Source organism: Dromiciops gliroides, chromosome 5, assembly GCF_019393635.1.
Source record: "Dromiciops gliroides isolate mDroGli1 chromosome 5, mDroGli1.pri, whole genome shotgun sequence".
Taxonomy (NCBI): Eukaryota; Metazoa; Chordata; class Mammalia; order Microbiotheria; family Microbiotheriidae; genus Dromiciops; species Dromiciops gliroides.
Genome location: NC_057865.1, coordinates 269,264,521 through 269,286,670, shown reverse-complemented (window position 1 = coordinate 269,286,670; position 22,150 = coordinate 269,264,521). Strand labels below are relative to the sequence as shown.

Genomic DNA, 22,150 nt, shown 5'->3' with positions numbered 1-22,150 from the left:
GAAGATAATAGTTGCTCTCCAAGGATATTGTAAAGACCAATGAGAGATGTAAAGGTGCTATTCACTCAGAGCTATTTGAAGGCAAAAATGATTTCACTTTTGTCTTTGTATTCCTCCAGGTGCATACCATAGTGCCTGGCATGTGGTAGGTACTTCATAAGACTTGTTGATTGATTCAGCACACATTTAAAGAAGTGTGATCTTTTGTTTTTTCCTTTTTTTTTTCTGGGTAGTCAAAGTGAGACTCTTTTTAAGATTATTCTAAGAGTTCAGGCTGGTAACAGCATTAAGGCAGTACTTTCTAGGCCTGTACTTAGCATTCTGTCAAGGGACCTTAGAGGAACCATCTGCATGATCCAAAACATTTTCTTCCCAAGGATTACAGCTGTGAAAGTATAAAGTATGTCATTGGGAAAGTGACTTAATTTACAAAATGGGCTTGGCTCAGGAACGGTTCCGATTATCAGCTGATTCAGAGATGTACTTGGTAATCTCTAATTGCCTTTCCGGCTCTAATATCCTGCGATTCTGTAGCTAGTAAGTATGACAGCCAGCAGTCATTTTTTTGTTATTATACACACAAGTAAATTTTAATGTGTATAGGAAAGTGCTTTTTATTAAATTATGTCACTAGGGCTAATAGACATTTATTAATACAGGGTTTTGGAGTGGGTAAATTTTAAAGATTCTCAGGTCATATATTTCTCAGGTAAGTACGTTTTCCTTAGTGTAACAATCTTGGCTTCTGTTAGCAGATAATTAGGTTTTGTATGAAATAATTTAGATTTTTTTAAAAAATTGTGTTTAAATCCCCTTGCCCATTCTCAGATTTTAATTTCTTAGCTTATTCTTGTACTTTAAGGTTAGAAGTAAATGTGCTCTTCATTCTTCTCAATAATTGTTATTCCATATGTATATTCGTGTTAGTGTGCAGACCCTTATTTCTTATCCTTTACTCATAAAAGTAGTGAGTTTTCTCATTCGGAGTTTGAATTCATAGTTGGTTATTCAATCTACATATCTCTATCTCTATAGATCTATATGTTTCATTCTCTTCCTGTCTCCATGCATTTTTTTTTTTTTAGTGAGGCAATTGGGGTTAGGTGACTTGCCCAGGGTCACACAGCTAGTAAGTGTTAAGTGTCTGAGGCTGGATTTGAACTCAGGTACTCCTGACTCCAGGGCTGGTGCTCTATCCACTGCACCACCTAGCTGCCCCCCTCCATGCATTTTTCTTCCAAATTCTGTTTGTTTGTTTTTTCCCCCTTGTCTTCTCTTTTCTTTAGTCTGGAGGACCAAAGATTACTACTTATATAGATTGGTAGCTGGTCCATTTGTAACTTCAGATGTTAGAAACTTACCAGGGAGCAGTGGAGAGTTTAAACAACTTGCTCTTGGTCACAAACTCTAGAAAACACCACAGCCTTTCTTTTCAGTGAGCCACTTGTCAGGGTCCTTTCCTCCCAGCTGATGCCTAGAGATGGATCACCATCGAAACATTTGCAAGATGAAATAAAGGACTCCAGTACTAGGAGTGCTGGAGAAAAGAATCATGGTAAAGGCCAGCGTCAGACGGAGCTTCTGTGGCAGTTTTCCTGAAGGACTTGGATGACGACCACCAGGCCAGAAAGCATGATGGGATTGCTGTCTGTACTGGCCAGGACAGAGCCCGAGTCAGTGACTCCCTAGTAGACTGGAAGTAGGAGGAGTAGGTACACTCTGAACGTGACGAACTCTCCAGCTGTGTGCTCTGTCTCCTTGGCTTTGTTTGGTGAGTGCTTATTTTTAAACTGACGGAATTGGAAGGGCAAGAGATGCAGTGCTTCCAGCACCAGACCCAGGAAGTCTAAAGATAACACATGTTGCTGTGCCTCGACTTAACACTCATTTTGGATTTCAAGTTATTTGTTGCATTTGACCCAAAGGTGTGAACATTGTGACTGTGCTGACACGAGATTAAATAACACCAGTTACTATGAAGAAGCTCGTTTTGAAAATATGTGGTTGTCTAGGGCAGCTAAGTGGTGCAGTGGATAAAGCACCAGGCCTGGATTCATGACGACCTGATTTCAAATCCAGCATCAGACACTTAACACTTACTAGCTGCGGGACCCTGGGCAAGTCACTTAATTCCAATTGCCTCACCAAAAAAATAAATAAATAAAAAATAAAGTTGAAAATCTTGATTCTCTTTTCATTTTGAAAAGTTTGTGTGTTACATTACTGTTATCTGCAAATTTTATTTTCCATGGATTTTTCTCTTAAAAATGTGGCAGAGGGGCAGCTAGGTGGCACAGTGGATATAGCACTGGCCTTGGAGTCAGGAGTACCTGAGTTCAAATCCAGCCTCAGACACTTAACACTTACTAGATGTGTGACCCTGGGCAAGTCACTTAACCCGAATTGCCTCACACACACACACACACACACACACACAAAATGTGGCAGATACCTTTTTGTGCTTTGGATGGATTTTTATTTATATATACTATTTTTTTATTAGGGTTTTTTTTTAGTGGAATGTACATTGATTTAAATTATATGTTTTTTGTGCTTATAGTAATTTTCACCAGCTTTACTTCTAGGCAAGCAGCAAAATAAACTTTTCATCCACAAAATAAAAAAGAAAAGAAAATATGTGGTCATTTTCATCATTTATATAAAGTATCATTGGAAGGTTCTGGCTTCTTATTTGATTCTTAATCTTAAAATTTTTTTTAATCTAATAATTTCTAATAATCTCAGAAGTTCTTCAAGAAGGGGGTTGTGATAGTGCATTGAGATAAGGTGAAATATAAACAATATTTATTCTGAATATAAATTAGAGAATTTTTTTCATTTTATTTCAGATTAAAGCAAAAACTGAATTACTGCTGTCTGCTGAAGCAGCAAAAACTGCTCAACGAGCAGATCTTCAGAATCACTTGGACACAGCTCAGAATGCATTGCAAGACAAGCAACAGGTAGAGGAAGCTAAAATAACCTTATACCTTAAGCTTATAGACATTGAAAAGATGGCTTGGCAGAGATACATGTTATATCTACGTACATGTTGGCATCTAGTGAGGATTCAGAGCATTTAATTATAGTATCAAAGTATGTTAACGACAGCACTCACTAAAGTTCTCACCTCAGCCTCCCGGCCTGGGAGAAACCAACAGCTTGGAGGCTGTGCTAGCAGAGCGTAAGCTGCAGCAGGGCCCATCCAGCTGGACAGGTTTCTGCTCTGGGCACAGTGAGAGAGCAGATGTTGTCTGGAGATCCGTCAGCCTTGATAAGTTCGTCTCAGAGGGTTATTATCAGATGATGAATTTTCCTCAATTACAGTAACTGTCTGTTAAGACAGTAATTCTCAGACTTTTTGGTATCAGATGTCTTTACACTTTACACTCTTAAAAATGATTGAGCCCCCACCCCCCAAACTTTTGTTTATCTAAGTTTTAGCTAGAGAGACATATAGATACTTACAATATGAGAAATTAAAATGTTTATATTATCATGAACATAATTTTGACCTTGTGGATTCCCAGGGGTCCCCAAACCACACTTTGAGAAGCACTGCATTAAGGAATAGAACTGTGATCCACCTTGAAGAAAAATCCATGTCCTTAACGTATTAAAGCATACTTTATTCTCCTTAGCCTAAACTCATTTTTACCTAAAAAGCACTTTTTTTGAACATCAGAAATGTATTGAAAATGGAAGTCTCTCTCAGAGTACAGACCACAAGCTGGTTACCAGAAGAACTGTCACAATGTTATGAATTTTTGCAGCCACAGCAGTTCGGGGACTATGACCTGGGTTGATGACTGTCCACTTCTTAAATCATGGAACCTGGAAATGCTGATTTTTAATTCAACCGATCAGTGTTATGCCATCTAAACCCTGGGACAAAAGTAGATTAGCCTGACTGAAAATCTCTTCAATTTTCTCCTTTGTAGGAGCTCAATAAAATCAGTAATCAGTTGGATGAAGTAACTGCTCAGCTGCATGACAGGCAAGACCACTGTACCCAGCTGGAAGCTCTCATTAAGGAGTTAAAGGAGAAACAGCTCTCTTACGAGCAGAGAGCTGAAGAATTAGAGGGACAGGCGAAGGTTTGTAATAAAACAATGCAAAAAACTCTAAATCTGTAAAATTGCTAAAAACCAATTATTATAGAGCATTTTCTTACCACATTTTTTTTCTGTCATAAAATTCCTGTTTATTACCTATACATTCTAACTGACAGTTTTATATGATGGAAATTGGTATTATTAATGATTACTCTGAGAGGCTAAAAATTCATGAGTCATCAAAGAAAAACAAGGAATTCTCGATCAGCCTGCATTTAGCAGAGTCTTCCCAGGGCCTTTATTTAATCAGGGTGTTATGGTGATTGGTGTCAGCTAATAGAGAGATCTTCACTGAAGTGCCCCCTAAGCCCACCTGTCCAACATTGTTATTTCAGATTTGGATAACATGCTTAGATTTTCAGATGATAGCTGGCAGGGATAGCTACCATGTTAGAATATAAACGGGAGAAACCAAAAGATCTTCTACATTAAAATATGAAATGGACCAGATAGTAAATAAAAATAAATTAAGCAAATAAAATATTAGATAAAACTGATAAATGTAAAGTTCTCTAGTTGGGTTCAAAACTAAGCTGCTCAAGTATGTAAGAGCTGATGTATAGGTGAGACAAGAGTTGATTTGAGATTTGAGTAGATTTTAAGCTTAAGATGAATCAACAGTATGCGATTTTGTAGCAAAAGAGAAAATGGCATTTCGGGCTGCCTTAGGAGGACCCCAGTGTCCAGGGTGAATGGTGGTCGAGGGATTCTCTGCTCTGGACCAGTCACCTCTTCAGAGGAGTGAGTGAATGAAAATCTGTTGATTCCATTGTCTGGAGTAGCTCCTGTATTCAGTTCTGGGTCTCACTTTTTTTTGTTTTGTTTTGTTTTGTTTTGGTTTGGTTTTTTTGCGGGGCAATGGGGGTTAAGTGACTTGCCCAGGGTCACACAGCTAGTAAGTGTTACATGTCTGAGGCCGGATTTGAACTCAGGTCCTCCTGAATCCAGGGCCGGTGCTTTATCCACTGCGCCACCTAGCTGCCCCCTTGGGTCTCACTTTTTAGGAAGGATATCAATACACCAGGACTGATTTAAAAGAAGGTAACTAGGATGATAAGGGGTGAAGATAGGATGGGCTTTGTCTCTGCTGGTTAATCCTAAATGAGTCATACTTGGAGAAAAAAATGCTCCTCTTAACTGTGAGATTCTGTGTGATTGTAACCTTACCAGGACACCCTCCAGAATCCAGTGAGATACAGTTAATAATCCTAGAAAATCCTGCCTGGTGCTTTTTATAGCCATTTTTTAGAGATTTAAAATCAGTTGTATAAAATAGTTGAAGAATTTTTTTCTTTTTTGAATGTTTTAAGCATAGTAATAAGGTGATTCAAAAGCTTTAGTGCATTTTTTGGGGGGGTTGAGGCATTTGGGGTTAAGTGACTTGCACAGGGTCACACAGCTAGTAAGTGTCAAGTGTCTGAGGCTGGATTTGAACTCTGATCCTCCTGAATCCAGGGCCAGTACTCTATCCACTTTACCACCTAGCTGCCCCCGCATTTTTAAGCTATTAAACATTAATGGTAGTTTGAGCTATTAAAACTGCACTAAGACTTTTGGACACTGGGGGTGGGGGGTGAGAGGTGGGAGGGTTCGTAATTGTATATGTGTGCATACATATCAAAGTTATCTGTTGTATTTTGCAAATACAGAACTGTGTATTAAAGCATGTCTAGTTATTCAAACAATATTTGAAGCGGTCTTAGTGTATTCCTTGCGCTATGTGAAGAAAGAACAGCATTTTCCAAAATAAGAACGTAATCTAAATAGTTTCAACAGACAAATGATTACAGTCATTAGAATAGACAACATAAGTCTGAATTATTAAACTGATGTCATTTCTTCTGAAGGATAATAATATTTCTCTAAAAATACAACTAGAATTTCATTTTTCTTTACTTTTGAATTTTTGATTTCCACTAAGAAGGCAGCACGGTAAAGTGGGGTCAGAAGGACACCAGTGTGAGTTGTACTTGTGACATGTCTCAGCTGTGGGCACATCCCTGACACTCTCCGTGCCAGGGCTGCTCTCCCAGAATGATTGTGGATTTTCATCAGTGGAAGGACTTTTTTATACTAGGCCTACTCACTTCCACCAAAAAAAAAAAAAAGGCTTGTAAATGTTTTCTCTGTTGTTCAGAATTCCTATTCAGAATTTTTTCCCCTTACCACTTACAGGAGTGTTTCATGGTAGGTTTCGAAGACTGACCCAAGGAAGTAAAAGTAGAATAATGTGGACTCAGTGCAATAGGAAATTCTTTAATATTTCTCAACTAATTACACTATAAAAGCCACTAAAGTTGAACTTTTTTGTTTCATAGAAACTGGAGGCTGATATTCTTGAAACTAAAGCAAGTAAGGAACAGATTTTACATGATCTACAAGAGCAAAGGCAGCAGAATGCTGAGTTAACTCTCCGAGCTGCAGAGCTCAGTCAACAGCTGGAAGCTGAGAGAGAAGTGTAAGCCAACATATTTTCAAAGTGGATCTTGTTTATTTTGCTGTTTCCACAAAGGTTTCATATTGTTGACATTATTTCATATTTATTAAATGTTTGCATTAAATGTGTTGAATCCATGTATGGAAATGTTCATTTGAAATGGAAATTAAACCTGTCATAATCCAGTAAAGCCATTTTGATTCTTTTGGAAAGGGCAAGAAAAATATCAATTTGGATCATCTGGAATGGGGTTGGGTTGTTTGTTGGTTAAGAGTCATCTATCTGCCTGGCAATACTCACCAATTTGAGTAAAATAGCATGGAATTAACAAAAGAAGGGGCTTCTCTGGGTCATAGCCCCGGTGGGGGGGGGGGCACGCAAGTAAGCCAGTGGGGCAGTGAGTCTTCTGTTGGCAGCAGTGCAAACTGCTGTGAGGAGCGGCTGACCTGGCATGCACAGTGGACACTAAGGCAGCTTTAAGAAACCAGGACACCCTGACTCTCCCTAGAAGCACTGCTTGGCACAGAATCCCATAGCTCCTGGCTCTGTTTCAGTGGCTTTGGTTGCTGTTGCTGTATTCCTGTGGTTGGAGCCACGGATAATCTGGGAAAAGTTAAGGGGTATGCAAACACATGGCCTTGACTCTTCAGGAAGGCTCGAGAGGCAGCCTGACTACTTCAGTAAACTACTCAGTAACTATTTTACTAAAAACTGTTTTAGTTGTGGGAGCATAATGGCCTTAAATCCTGCTGCTAACTTTGGGAACCAGTTTATCATTAGTGAAATTGAATATTTTACCATTTCTAATCTTCCGCATGCTCAACCTCTCTATTTTCCTAAACCTTCATGAGAGAAGGGAAAGAAGTTGTAATGACATGACCCCAAGGATGGAAAGTTAGAAAATTTTTTCAGCTTTAAGCATCTTGCTCATCATAAGGAGAATATTCTTTATTAAAGTGTTTTAGAATTTATAATGATTACAAGGCACACTGAAAATGAAGTCTGTATATGCACACGCACACAATTGTGGAAGTTGAGAACTGCAGGGGACCTCAGTGGCCATGTAGTCCATGATGGAAAGAAATCCCCAAGAGAACATGCTCGATGAGGTAGAGGTCAATTCCCACCCCCCAGACCCCCACCCTCTGCTGTAAGCCTTTATGTGGACTCAGAGTGATATTAACCAAGTAGCCAAGTATGAATAATTTTATTTCTTTCCTAGAAAATTTAGTAGTTTTCTGTTGCTGAACTAACTAGCCTGTTCTAAGCCAGTTTAGTTTATGAGATGTTGAAATGCCTCACACTTATCTTCTACTGGCAAAGACTCTAAGTTACAGAGAGTGTATGTGATATATTCCAGGGTCTCTTCTTGGTTCTAGAACAAGTTGTTGAGAAATACTTTTTCCCAATCTACTCTAGAAAGAAAAGACTTTATCTTCACTTCTGTATGCCTGGGCTAACTCAGGTGTTGTATTGATAGTCAAAACCTATTCAATATGATGTGTTTCCTGCTTTGCCATTGAAAAGGAAAAGTAGCAAAGCCCCCTATGTTGTTTAGGGGCTAGCAGGAGGAGAGATTTCCCTTCCAGGTGCACGAAAAAAACCTTGATCATGGAAAGAGCATTGACTGCATGTCAGGAGACCTGGATCCTAGGCTTGGATCTGTCGCTAGCTTTGTGACCTGGGGTGAGTCATGTCACTTCTTTGCATCTCAGGTCCCTTTTCTGTCAAGGAAGGGCTTTAGACTGTTTGATCTCCCAAAGTCCCTTCTAGCTCTATTGTTCTATAGAGTAATATCAAATTAATTTCATTTATGAATTGCAAAAGAAAAAATGGTGGATAATTTATTCATATGCTGCTAATACTGACTTTTAAAAGTCTCAAACTTTTTTTCACAAAACATTTAGCGTCTCTAATGCCCATTTGGATCTGCGGAAAAAATCTGATGCCCTTGAACATGCAACGCAAATGCTTTCCAAACATGAGAAAGAAAAAGCAGACCTTAAGCAAGAACTTCAGAAACTGCACCAAGATGCAGAGAGTCAACGTAAGGAATTGGATGGCAAGCTGCAAACAGTGGTGACAGATTTGCAGCAAGTGAAGGTGGAGAGAGACCGTCTAATAAAGGAACTTTCCACAACCAAAGACAAATTATCGAAAGCCTCAGAGTCTCTGAAAGACTCAAAGAATGAATTAGAAAAGGAAAAGCAGAGTGGAAAAACAGCTTTAGCAGAATTGGTTAGTTATGCCTATTTACTTTTCTGGGGAATCATACTTATTTATATTTTTTTATAATTATTTTAGAGCATTTATTCAGTAACTTACTGTAGTATTCTTTTGCATTTCCAACTCCCTTTTAATTGGTTGGGTGTTTTTGAGGGGCAATGAGGGTTAAGTGACTTGCCCAGGGTCACACAGCTAGTAAGTGTCAAGTGTCTGAGGCTGGATCTGAACTCAGGTCCTCCTGAATCCAAGGCCAGTACTTTACCCACTGCGCCACCTAGCTGCCCCTCCAACTCCCTTTTGAGGGCCAAAGGTACAAGGAATGGAAGAGACTTGATTGTTTTCTTTAAAGGGTTTTCATGGGGGTGGGGGGATGACTAGTTGTTCTCTATATATGAGAACCATGTAAGATGAAATCGATCTAAATAAAAGGGCAAATTTAGATTGGATATAACTATGATCTTTTTTGATTGGCAGAAAATAAAAACAATTGGGAAATGATTACACAATTTCATTTCCTGAAAATAAAATGTTAAGACTTGAATAGAGAACCATTTTTTGCAGAAGCAGGGAGCAAGCACTTTGAATTCGCAAAAGGAACTGGATTTGGAGACAGACCTGGGTTTAAATCCCAGCACTGCTCCTTACTTAGCAGTGTGACCTCGGGTAAATCAGTTAAGCTTCCTGCCTCAGTTTCCTCATTTGTAAAATGTGGGGATGGATTGATTAGATCAGAGATGTCAAACTTTCATCTGGGGGAGAGAAAAACCTCCCAGTGTGACAGGATCAGATTAAAATATAATTGGGAAATGTTTAATAAAATAAAAATACAGTACAAAATGGATTATGTTAATTTGTGGTTTCCTAAGTCAATATGCTGCGATCCATTTTGGTTTCAGTTGACATCACTGGATTAAATGGCAGCTCTAAGGTCCCTTCCAACTTTAACACCTTTGATCCTGCAGGCATATATATTTTTATCTGTACACACACACACACACACACACACACACACACACACACCCCCCCCAGGTTCCTGACTGAATTAAGAAGTCAGGTCAGATGACCTTTGGAGCTGTCTTCTAGTTTCTTTTTTCTATCTTTTGGTTATTTAAAAAGAGCCCTTGTCCAGATTTTAAGAATGGACTCTGCTGCTTCCCTCTGTGACCTTTGCCAAGTCCCTTCTTTTCTCTGCCCTGTTTTACTTATCTCAAAAATAAGAGGTTTGTTCTAGATTATCTCTTAAGATCTCCAAGTAAAGCAACAAAATAAAATGTGGTCTTTTTAAGGAATAATCTTAGAGGTACCACGAACTCTCTCTAGAGTCTAAGAACAGAGAAACGGCAAAAAACATTTAAGCAGCTCTTCCCATTCTGGCCCCTCAATTTCTGCCCTCCTTCAGAGACTGCCTAAGCCTTCCAGTGCCTCAGCACCATTCCTCTGTGAAACAGCCCCAGAATGGACACTGGCCTTGCTCTTCCTTAGGTACCTGCAGGGATGGTAGAATCTCAGATCTCATTTTTGCCTGAAACTGTTCATGGGCTTGAACTCTGAAATTGCCCTATCTGGCCATTGTCTGGTTCTTTCTATTCTTTTGACACTGGCTGTGTCCCTACCTCACCCTGGCTGGAGGTGTAGCAACCATACAGAGAACCCTGCCCCCATGCCCACACAACTGTTGATTGCTAGGAGCTTTGGCTTTCTCTGTTTCTCTCTCTGTCTCTGTCTCTCTCTCTGTCTCTCCCTCTGTCTCTTTGTCTCTTTCTCTCTGGCCCAGGGGCCGCATTTGAACTTAGGTCCTCTTGAATCCAGGGCCAGTCCTTTTATCTACTGTGCCACCTGGCTGCCCCCGACTTTCTCTGTTTCTAACATGGGCCAGTTCAGTCCTCCTCAGGCAGCTCGGGGCCCCCTGCTCCCCAGGCTCACTTAGTACAGATACTCATCAGCTTGGCCTCCTGCCCCTCAGAAGCCCATTGTGGAAGTGATCCACCAGCATCCTCTGCAGGGATCTCGCCTAGCTGACCTCAGCCTTTCCTTCTTCCTAAACCCATTTTTCATACCGTTTCTCCCAGTCCGGCAAACATTGTTTGGGTCCCACTTTCTCTTCTTCACTCTTTACTCTGTAGTTGAGTAAGTTGGGTTGTGTGTTGCTTTCACCCTTGCCTCTCACTCTTGTGTCCTGCTAGTCTTCAGCCTTGCATCCCTCTTGGAATCTGTTCCTGCTCCAGAGCTGCCAGAGCTTCTGGAGGAGTCTCAGAAACGGTGCCTGCTGGGCTCACTGTTGGGTCCTCGCAGCTGGCCTTCCCTGCTGCACAGCAGCCAAATGGTTATCGGCACACTCTCCCACATTCAGTGTCCATCTACAGCCCTGCACAGTCTGGCTCCATCCTTCTTTCTCAGAATTCTTTCCCACAATCTCCTTTGCCAAGGAGGCTGTGTGTCTGGAACTGGAACTGGAATCTGAGAACGTGCCTTTTCCCACAACTACACCTAGGGACCATACATGGGTCACTCCCCTTCTGCTGGCCCCAGCTTCCTCATCCACCAGATACTAGATGGCCTCTGAGGTCCATTCTTACTCTCAATCCTTTACCAAGTCCATATTTCAGTGAGGTGGTTAGGCAGAGTGGATAGGCCACTTACCGAGGCCTGCAGTGACCACACGTGCTATGTAAATGCTACCTCTCATCATCATTATTAAGTTCTCCTTTTCATTGCAAGACAGGGTTCTTTATACCTATTCTGCGAGTAGATATGCATGTGTGCTCGTGCACGCTTATTTTTGTACATCATGTGTGCACTTGTGGGGAGTAGGGGTGTGTATGGGGAGGGTGTTGTGACTCATTGAATGGTGGAGTAGTTTAATGATTCCCATTATGGCCTAGTGTAGATCTTGGAATATTCGTTGAGGACCTAAATCTTTTTGTAAAATGCTCTTTGGATAATATAGTTTTAATTTTATAGGAAAAGACTTGCAAAGAACTAAAGCAGAAACTTCAAGTACAGACTGAATGTGCTGTTAAGGAAAAGAATGAACTGAACAAGTTGTTTGAAAAGGAGAAGGAGGTAAGATTCTCTTTATATGATAGTAAGAATTATAAAGGGATGTAAGTAAAGCCTTTACATTTCCAACTTACTTTTAGCCGATGACTTCTTCGGTTTGAAAAATAATGGAGGAAGGTTTGACTTGGGTTTTGCTCTGATAAATGTCACATACATCAGTAACTGAGTAGAATGATCATAGATCATTTGATGAAGCTGCTGACCCTTTCTTCCTTCCTAGGCTACTCAGCAATTGAAGAAGGACCTCAGTGCTGCAAAGGAACAAGTCTTATGTGTCCAAAATGATTTAAAAGAAAAGGGAAAAGAAGAGCAACAACTTCAGGGGAAACTAAGTTCACTAAAGCAGCTCCTTGAGCAGAGGAAGAAGCAGACTGAAGAACTCCAAGAAGAAATGAAAGCCACACTTTCCCAGAAGGTCTGATACTGTATTCATTTGCTCTTCATGTAAAATAATGTGAATAAGGAGTTTATCAATACCAAGATTATAGACAGTTTGAACATTGAAGCAAATATTTTAGTATGGAAATCCATTAAATCTGATGGTGGAATCACATTCTCTTTTTTAAAGCCCAAAAGTATGAAGTAGCTTGCTTACTTTCTTTTGTCACCTTTTATAAACCTGCCACCCTTTTGTACCAGTGCCAGGCTGGGAGTCAGGAAAACCTGAGTTTGAATTCAGCCTCAGAAATGTATGAGCTGTGTGACCTCGGGCCTCAAGTATCCTCATCTGTAAAATGGGGATAATAACAGCGCCTCCTGCCCACGGTGGCTGTGAGGAACCAGCGAGATTGTCCAGTTGTGACGTGCTTAGCACACTGTTATGATTCATTATTTCTTGTAAAGTAGCATGGCCTCTGTTGTCTTTTCACAGCCTCTTCTTGTTCCTTTGTCCATCTCACTCTTTTTTTTTTTTTTTTGCGTGGGGCAATGGGGGTTAAGTGACTTGCCCAGGGTCACACAGCTAGTAAGTATCAAGTGTCTGAGACCAGATTTGAACTCAGGTCCTCCTGAATCCAGGACTGGTGCTTTATCCACTGCGCCACCTAGCTGTCCCCATCTCACTCTTAACTGAACCCATTTTGGATTTTCACAGTGCAATCTTCAGTCCTTTAACTTCCCCCCATCCCCATGTGCTTTCTTACCTCACACTCCTCTGTACTTGATTATAACTAGAAAACATCTTGAAGCCATGTTGATGAAGTCTGTGGCAAGTTCATGTTATTTAGTTTCCTCTTTATTGGTGCTTGAATAATTCTTTAATTTATTTCTTATGGGCTCCTTGTTGCATCTAAAAGTGATTGCCTAAGACCTTTTCCCTTCTCTCTGAGTTCCCAAAGCATTCCCAGTCCTCCTTACTTTCAGCAGATAAACTTGCCTTCTTCTTTGGTGAGAAGATTGAGTCCATCAGATGTGAGTTCCCCCAACTTCCCTCCTGTGCTCAAGCCTCCTTAGTTTTCTATTCTTTTCTTCTCTCCTATCTTAGAGTAAAAGACGGCTTTCTATTTTGCCAGAGATAATCCCTCCCCCTGTTATTTAGTCCATTCAGGACTTTGTAGTACCAGTAATCTTGGTACCTCTCTTGTATTTTTGGCTTTTCTCTTCACTGATTCTTCCTTTCTTCCTTCAGACATGCTAAGGTAAACCCTTTCTCAAAAATACCCAACAACTCACCTTCTGCCCCCAAGCGCCTTTATCATAGTCTCTCAGCTTTTTTAACTTTCAGTCTTCTAGGAAAAGCAGTTTAAACTCACTTCCTCCACTTTGCCACCCCTCATTCACTCCTTCATTCTTCATAATCTTTCTTACTCTCCTACTCCACTGAAACTTTTCTTAAAAGGCTTAGACCACTTAATCACCAAATCCTGTGGCTTTTTCTTAGTCTTTAACCTTGACCTATAGTTGACTCTTTTTCTTGATGGTCTTATCTTCTCTTGGTTTCCCTAGCTGCTCCATCCTCTTCTACCTCTCTGACTGTCTTCCCTTCTTCCTACACAGCCCCCCAAAGTTCATACTTAATCCTCTTTTGTCTATACCCTGATGATCACATCTATCCCCACAGATTTTAGTTATTCCTTCTGTGTGTATCCATCTCCAGAGTTGGCCTCTTTTAATCTTAACCAAACTCTTCATTTTCCTACCCAAACCCACTTTTCCTTCTGACTTCTTTAGAATTAATAGCACTACTATGTTTTCTAGGCATCTATACTTGAAATTTAGGAACATCTTAGTTACCCTTCCTTTGTGTCCCATATACAATCTGTCAAGTCCTGTTGAGTTTACTTTTACAGTATTTCTTACACTTGCCCTCTTCATTTCCACTGCCACCACCTCAGTTCAGTCCTGTTACCTTTTACTTAAACAGTTGTAGAGTTTTCTAGCTCATTTCCCTACTTCAGTCTTTCCTCTCCTTCAATCCATCCTCCCCACTAATGCCAAAATAGTCTCCCTTATGCATAGTGCTGATCAAGTCCTTTTCCTGTTGAGAAATTGTAATGATTCTCTGTTGCTTGAAGAATAAAGCCTAAACTCCTCAGCCTGGCATTCAAGCCCCTCTCCATTGTAGTGTCAGCCTCTTTTCATGCTACCCTCCAACCATAATGGACTACTTGCTCGCTCTTGAACGCATCTGCCTCTCTCTATCCATTTCTCCCTATTTCCTATCTTCCCACCTTCATTGTGCCTGGTGTATACAGTTCTCTATGTCTGCCTTTTGAAATTCTGCTTATCCTTCCTGGTTAAATACCACTAATTCTAAAAAGACTTCTCTAACCACCAGTCCTAGCTAGAATTGATCTTCTTTTCCATAGTACTTATCTATTTATCCTAAAACCTTTTGTCTTTATATTCTCTCTTTTCTGGATTGTATTTAAATCCTTACATAGTCTTGATTCTTTTTATACAGTAGTAGTAGGTGCTTCATTGAATTTCATTCCATCCAAACAAGATTAGTATGTTTGAAATTGAATTCAGAATTTTTGGAAAAGCATTGTTTTTAGTGAAAATGTCAAAAATTAAGCCCATGAACGAAATTATATTTGGAAATATCAGTAGTTTCAAGTTTTATATAATTAGAAGAAATTTTTGTCATCTATTTTCATTGTAAGAAACATTTGTTTTGTGACCTGTTTTAAACTGATTTCTAGGTACCATTGCAGACATTTTTTCCCCTTCTTTTTGTTCTTCCATATAGTCTAATGTTTGTATGGATTGAGAGCTGTCTTCATCATAAAGGAGAGATTTATTTGGGATCTTTTCTTAATTGAAAAACTTGCCTTTCTTCCCCCTGGCAATATAGCTATTTTAATCTGTTCATGTCTAACTTTTTTTTGGAAGATACTACCACTTAGAAGGAGATAATGTTTTATATATTAAGAATTCAGTGGCATGAAGTCAAAATAAAACTATTCTTTGTAGTATGAATGTGAATAATGACAATACCAAAATGTGGTTTTAATTTAGGTTTTGAAATCGCAGTCTTTAAAATTTGAATTGAAAAAAATTTGAATCACAGTCTTTAAAAAATATAGCACAAATGGTTCTTTGGGTTTCTTTTTCTCTTGAAGTACTATAGCTCCGCTGGTTATATACAAGAAAGACAAAATTATTTTTATCAGGTTTTTTTTTTTTTTGAGGTTAATAGTTTTCAGATATTTCTTTCAAAACTTTTGGCCAGTGGGCATAATCTTGTTATACTACAGAGTTTGTAGTCCAGGATTTTGAGATTCAAGAGAATATTTCTTATTGTTAGCTCACATTTTCATTAGTGAACTGGATGATAGAATAAATAACATGCTTATTAACCTTATAATAGATGACTCTGATGGGGGCAGGGGCGTATCCAGCCTTTGCATAAAGAAATCCAAATTTAAAATGACTTTGGGAAATTAGAAAAGAGGTTAGAAACACAGGTGAGAATTCAGTAAGAACAAGTATAGATAGGTAGATATACTTTGGGAAGAAATATAAACTTTATATGAAAACATTTCAAAATATAGGGAATAGCAAGTTATGTCAGAAATATGGGTCCAAATTTTAAAAATGAACAACCCTGGAATATATAAGAACATGTATAGGATGCAGGAATTATTGAGGGAATGCTGTGTTATTTATGATCATCACTGCCTGGGGCATTTCTCTTCTGCTGGTACAGTTTTGGAGTCTTTATTTGGAGAACTTGGGAGTGAAGGACTGGAAACCATGATCACTGAGAAAAGGTCAGAGGCATTTAGCATGATGAAGAGAATTAATTCTAAAGCACAATTTAACAGTACTTTCCAAATACACGAAAACCTCTTTCAGCAAGGTGATGGCCAACTGATCTACAACTCCTCCAAGTACCAAATAAAAAGAAAATGGGGCTAAAGTATAGCATGAGTGAGTCAGATTACATCTAAGAATTCTAGGGTGGTGGGGCAGCTAGGTGGCACAGTGGATAAAGCACCGGCCTTATTAGATTCAGGAGGACCTGAGTTCAAATCCAGCCTCAGACACTTGACATTTACTAGCTGTGTAACCCTGGGCAAGTCACTTAACCCTCATTGCCCCACCTCCCCCCCAAAATCTAGGATAGTGAGTTACTGAGGGAGGTTGTACGATAGCATATGGCCAAATTGTCATTTGCCTGATGTGGTTTAAGCCAGGGACTCTTATAATCGCCTGGGGTCCATAAATAGATTTCAGGGGGTCCATAAACTTCGATGGGGGAAAATTACATCTTTATTGTCATTAATTTTTGTTTTTCTTTGTACTCACATGTTTTTTATTTTATGCATTTAAAGACATTCTTAGAAGGGACCCATAGGCTTCCCCAGACTGCCAAAAGGGTTTATCTTAAGACAAAAGAGGTTTAAAACTGCCAATTTAAGCATAGTACAACTGAAGGTCCTGCCATTTTTTAAGAAGGAAGGAAGGAAGGAAGGAAGAGGAAAGAACTTTGTAAACATTTTTTTAAAAAAATCCAGGGGCAGCTAGGTGGTGCAGTGGGTAGAGCACCGGCCTTGGAGTTAGGAGTACCTGAGTTCAAATCCGGCCTCAGACACTTAACACTTACTAGCTGTGTGACCCTGGGCAAGTCACTTAACCCCAATTGCCTCACTAAAAAATAAAAAAAATAAAATCCAGAATGTTTCCCATATTTGGGCCCACGTTATTCCAAATTTACTCTAGTTTCTGCTCTGTAGCAGAGATAGTTTTATCAGTCTCTCATAGGAAAGACAGGTCTTTACATCTTTTTTTTTGTTTGTTTGTTTGTTTTGTTTTATGGGGCAATGAGGGTTAAGTGACTTGCCCAGGGCCACACAGCTAGTAAGTGTCAAGTGTCTGAGGCCGGACTTGAACTCAGGTCCTCCTGAATCCAGGGCCGGTGCTCTAACCACTGCGCCACCTGGCTGCCCCCAGGTCTTTACATCTTGATCACAAACCAGCTTCTTGGACCACTTAGAATCATAGTTGGCCAGCACTTTTTGCAGATGAGGAAATTCAGGTTCAGAGACTGACTCCTATACCTGGGGAATAGGAGTGAGTTTAAAAGGGAAGTTTTCAACTTGGATGCTCTGACTTGAGAGGCAGGCAGTACTCTTTCAGATTACTTAGAACATAAAACATAGTTAATTTCTGAACTAGATTTTTTTTTGTTTTATTTTTTATATTTTTGTTTATCACTTTTAAAAATTAAGTAGGAAAATAGCTTTTTTTGGTGTTTTTTTTTCATCAGTGTGATAAAATTAAGATCCAAAATTAAATTATTTTTTGAAAAAAGTAGAGTTTTAGAACAAAGTTAAGAGTCTGGTGTTTTCTCAGATCACTCTCAATGGAACAAGTCCCAAATTAATCTCTGAATAAATCCAACTTCTTCTTCTCCAGTTTTGTTGCTATTTTTCTGATTTGTAATTGTTAAGCCACTATTTGTGTGTTTCAGACAGAACTTGAGAATAAACTACAGCAGCAGATAACGCTGTCATCCCAGGACCTTGCAGCAGAGAGAGATAAAATATCAGCATTACAGAACACATATGAAAAAAGTCAGGAAAACCTCAAACAACTTCAGTCTGACTTCTATGGGAAAGAATCTGAGTTGCTAGCAACAAGACAGGATCTCAAGGTATGTGAGATGAATTCAGTAGATATTTGTTTGGTAAACAAGCATTTATTAAGCGCCTTACCTTGTTTTAGGCACTGAGAGTAAGAACACAGTATTCCCTATCATCAAGGAGCTTACATTCTGTTGAGGGAAATAACATGTATGCATATAGTGAAACACAAAATATAAATACAATGCAAATATAAAACATATATGCACACAGAGGGGTGTGTGTATTTGGAGGAGAGGAAGTAACATTAACAGGTGGGGAGATCAGGAAGGGCTTCTTGTAGAAGGTGAGTAGCATTTGAACTGAGTAAAGGGAACTAGGGATTCCAAAAAGGAAACTTGAAGAGGGAGCACATTTTGGATTTGTTCAAAGTCCCAGGGGGGCAGCTAGGTGGTGCAGCGGATAAAGCACCGGCCCTGGATTCAGGAGGACCTGAGTTCAAATGTGGCCTCAGACGCTTGACACTTACTAGCTGTGTGACCCTGGGCAAGTCACTTTTAATCCTCATTGCCCCGCCAAAAAAAAAAAAGGTGTGTCAAAGTCCCAGAGATAGAAGATGAACCTTTGTGGATGAGGAAGAGAGGATGAATTAGTTTGATTAGAGTATGGAGTGGAGTGAAAGATAAAGAAACCTGAAAAGGTAGGCTGGAACTTGTTTTAAATGGCCAAATGGCATTTTAAAATTTATCCTAGAGGCAATAGAGAATGGAGCTTTTTGAAATGGGAAGGGACACTGTCAGACTTGTACTTTAGGAATATCTCTTTGGCAACTGATGGAGGTTGCATAGGAGAGGGGAGAGGCTTGAGAGGACAACTTTTGGGAGGGTATTGTATTAATCCAGATGGAAGGTGATGAAGCACTTAATTAGGGTTCTGTCCTGTGAGGGGACAGGATGGGATGAATGGGACAGTTGTTATGGAAGGAGAATCTATAAAACTTGGCAACAGATTACATAAAGGGAGAGAGAGTGTGGAAGAGTAAAAAGTCAAATATTATTTCAAGATTCTGAACCTGGGTGACTGAAAGAATAGAGGTACCTTTGACAAACAGAGAAATTAGGAAGAGAAGATTATATTTGGAGCGATGAGAACATTGATTTATATATAAGTAGAAGAGCTTGAGTGCTTATATGAGAAGAAACTAAGGTTTAAATTTTGAAAAAAAATTGTTTTTTTTTTTGTAACTGCATATCAATTCACTTAAAAGTGTTTGTGCAAAGCATGATGTCAAATTCAAGAGGAGAAATAAAACAACTAAGATATAAGCATCTCCCTCAAGACACTTAAAATTTAGTATGGTAGGAAATATAAAATTCATTATAATACTGGAAGAATAGCATTGTAATAGAATAGAATATTCTATGAGAATAATAAAATAGAATAGCATTGTATATACAAATCAATCCAGTATTGTATGTAATTAGGATTAATGGTTTTTAGGTGGGAATCTTACATGATTATGAATCCCTGCTAGGAAATATAAATGTAAGGATAGTTCAACATTAGAAAACCTATAAAAATAGTTAGTCACATTAATAAAAAAGAAATAAAACATAAAAGATGATCTAAGTTCTATAAAATTAAGCTTTAACAAAAATGAACTCAGTATAGTTAGAAGAAAAGATACAAATTGGGGGAAAATATTTACCAGAGATTGAATACCTCTGAAAGAAGTCTTGACATTCAAAGTCTATAGAATTGACATTGGGTTTTTTTGTTTGGTTGGTTTTTTGGTTAAGAGTCAATTTCCACTAGACAGGTGGCCTTAAGATGTGTACAATATATATATATATTTTTTTTGGTGAGGCAATTGGGGTTAAGTGACTTGCCCAGGGTCACACAGCTAGTAAGTGTCAAGTGTCTGAGGGTGGATTTGAACTCAGGTCCTCTTGAATCCAGGGCCGGTGCTCTCTCTGATGTGTACAATTTTCAAATGACTTGACAATTTAGGATAAGGCAAGTAGCACTGAAATAATAATTAGAAATATACACATCAAATTTGTTTCTGTATTATATAAGAGCTGCCAATAACTTAAGCGCCTATTATTTATCAAGTACTGAGGATACAGAGACAATGAAAGAATCTCACACAGCTATAATTATATACAGAAAAATTCAGTGTTATTTCACGAAGATAGTTGGTACTAGTTGCTAGAGGGGTCAGGAAAGGTGTTATGTAGGAGGTAGCATGTGAGGGGAGCTTCGGAGAAAAAGAAGGATTCTAAGAGGCAGAGGAGGGAAGACTTTCTGGCATGGGGCCAGGGGGCAACCAGTGCAAAGGCATAGGAACAGGAAATAGGATGTTGTTGGGGATGAACAGCAGAAAGACTGATTTAGCTGAACTAATGAAATTATTGTACATTTAGAATAATCAGATGCACCAATTTTGCTGCTGTGATTTATGCCAGAAAATTCAATTTTATTAGTCATTCACACCAAGATTATCATCCTTAGATATTGTTTGATAAATGGACTACTGCGATATTATAAGAGTCTAGAGAGTGTATGCTATATTTTGACACTTTTGATATTGTTGACAGGTAGATGACCCCCCCATACCCTCATTCCCTCCCCGCCTCCTACACACACACACACACACACACACACACACATACACACAGAGCTTACCTTCCCCACTGCCATGCAGATACAGTTATTTTTGTCTTTTGAAATGTAATCAGGCAATTTTTTAATGATGTTATTTGATGCCCTTGTGTCCAGGGACTCATAATTTTCTTCTTGAAGAAAATATCCATGACTTACAGGTGTGAGAATTCTGTATAATGTATAATTCTTTTACCTCTCATTTCCAACCTAATTTTCATCACTTTTTCCATGCTCACCTTCACATTGAAACCACTGGGAATTAATTGATTAGATGTTCTTGTCATGTTCTTCATAGAATTTCTCTCCCTCTCCCTCTGTGACGAATGTTAGTACACAGTGTTCACATGACCATTCTGGAAAATTCTTTCATGAAGCCTTCAATACAAACTAACAGAATGTCCCATGCAATGTTTCTTGTCACTTTTTAAAAATTATTTTTTAATTTTTTATTTTTTTTGTGGGACAATGAGGGTTAAGTGACTTGTCCAGAGTCACGCACCTATTAAGTGTCAAGTGTCTGAGGCCAGATTTGAACTCAGGTCCTCCTGAATCCAGGGCCGGTGCTTTATCCACTCTGCCACCCAGCTGCCCCTACCCCATGCGATATTTCTTAAACAATTTCTAATATCACCTTCAATATGTCATAAGCTCATAGCTTCAGAGCTCAAATGAGCCTCAAAAGCCATCTAGTCCAACTTCTTTATTTTACAGATGTTGAAACAGACACCTAGAGAGGGTCAGTGACTTGTCCAAGGTCATACAGGTAGTAAGGCTTAGAGTCAGGATTTGAACCCAGGTACTGTAGCTCTAGAACCAGTGTTCTTTCTCCTGTTCCACATTGTTTCCACTATAACATTGACCTTGCCAAGAATAATCTATGAGCTGTCCTATTTAGCAGCAACTTTTGTCTTCTGATTTTATTTTTGTTAAGATTGCTATCATTCAGTTTAGTTCTTTGAGTAGCATGTGTGCCCATTGATCACTGGACAATACTTCACATTGAAAGTACTGATAGCTAAGCTAATGTTTGTAGCTCATCTAAAAACTGTGCTTCTTAGCACCCTTGACTCCCCTTTCCTCCATTTTGCTACCATCCATGCATGCTCAGAAGGGGCCTCACAGTTCTGCGGGCCATTTTGTATTTGTTTTATTTCGTCCTCTGTGTGGTGAGCTTCTCTATCTTTGGAAATATGTTGCAGGACCATATTAAAATCATTTCCAATTTGGAAGAACCTGCTTGAGCTTCTATTTTGTTGGCATGACTTTAAAAAGCATGGGGAGGCACTGGAGAACGGTTCCGTGGAGTGATTTCACAAAATACCTGTTACAAGTTACATTAGACCAACAGGGTAGTAACAGACTAGAAATCCTGTGGTGTGAAAAAGGGTGAGTGGCGGGACTCAATGATGCAGACGCTTCATAGGAGCACTGTGCTGTAGGGTGCCAGGCAGGAGAAGCAAACCTTGACTGAAGTCCTCTCACTGTGCCTTATTTCAGCCAAGGGGGGGCCCTGAGTTTGGCAAGGCCCTGCCAGGAAAACACAGGCTCTGGGAGGTCCTACCAACCCGGGAACGTTTCAGGTATGGCCGTCATAGCCTGTGTGTCTCATCTTAGGG

General features: G+C 39.3%; 1 protein-coding gene across 1 annotated transcript in view; it reads left to right on the top strand.

Moving 5' to 3' along the window:
* Nucleotides 1–22,150, top strand: part of EEA1 (early endosome antigen 1) — an 80,917-nt gene that overhangs the window by 39,866 nt on the left and 18,901 nt on the right. The window contains exons 11-17 of the mRNA XM_043967699.1: nucleotides 2,850–2,963; nucleotides 3,942–4,097; nucleotides 6,434–6,573; nucleotides 8,460–8,790; nucleotides 11,740–11,841; nucleotides 12,059–12,253; nucleotides 17,756–17,938. Coding sequence (XP_043823634.1) covers nucleotides 2,850–2,963; nucleotides 3,942–4,097; nucleotides 6,434–6,573; nucleotides 8,460–8,790; nucleotides 11,740–11,841; nucleotides 12,059–12,253; nucleotides 17,756–17,938 — 1,221 coding nt within the window. The remainder of the gene's footprint in view (nucleotides 1–2,849; nucleotides 2,964–3,941; nucleotides 4,098–6,433; nucleotides 6,574–8,459; nucleotides 8,791–11,739; nucleotides 11,842–12,058; nucleotides 12,254–17,755; nucleotides 17,939–22,150) is intronic.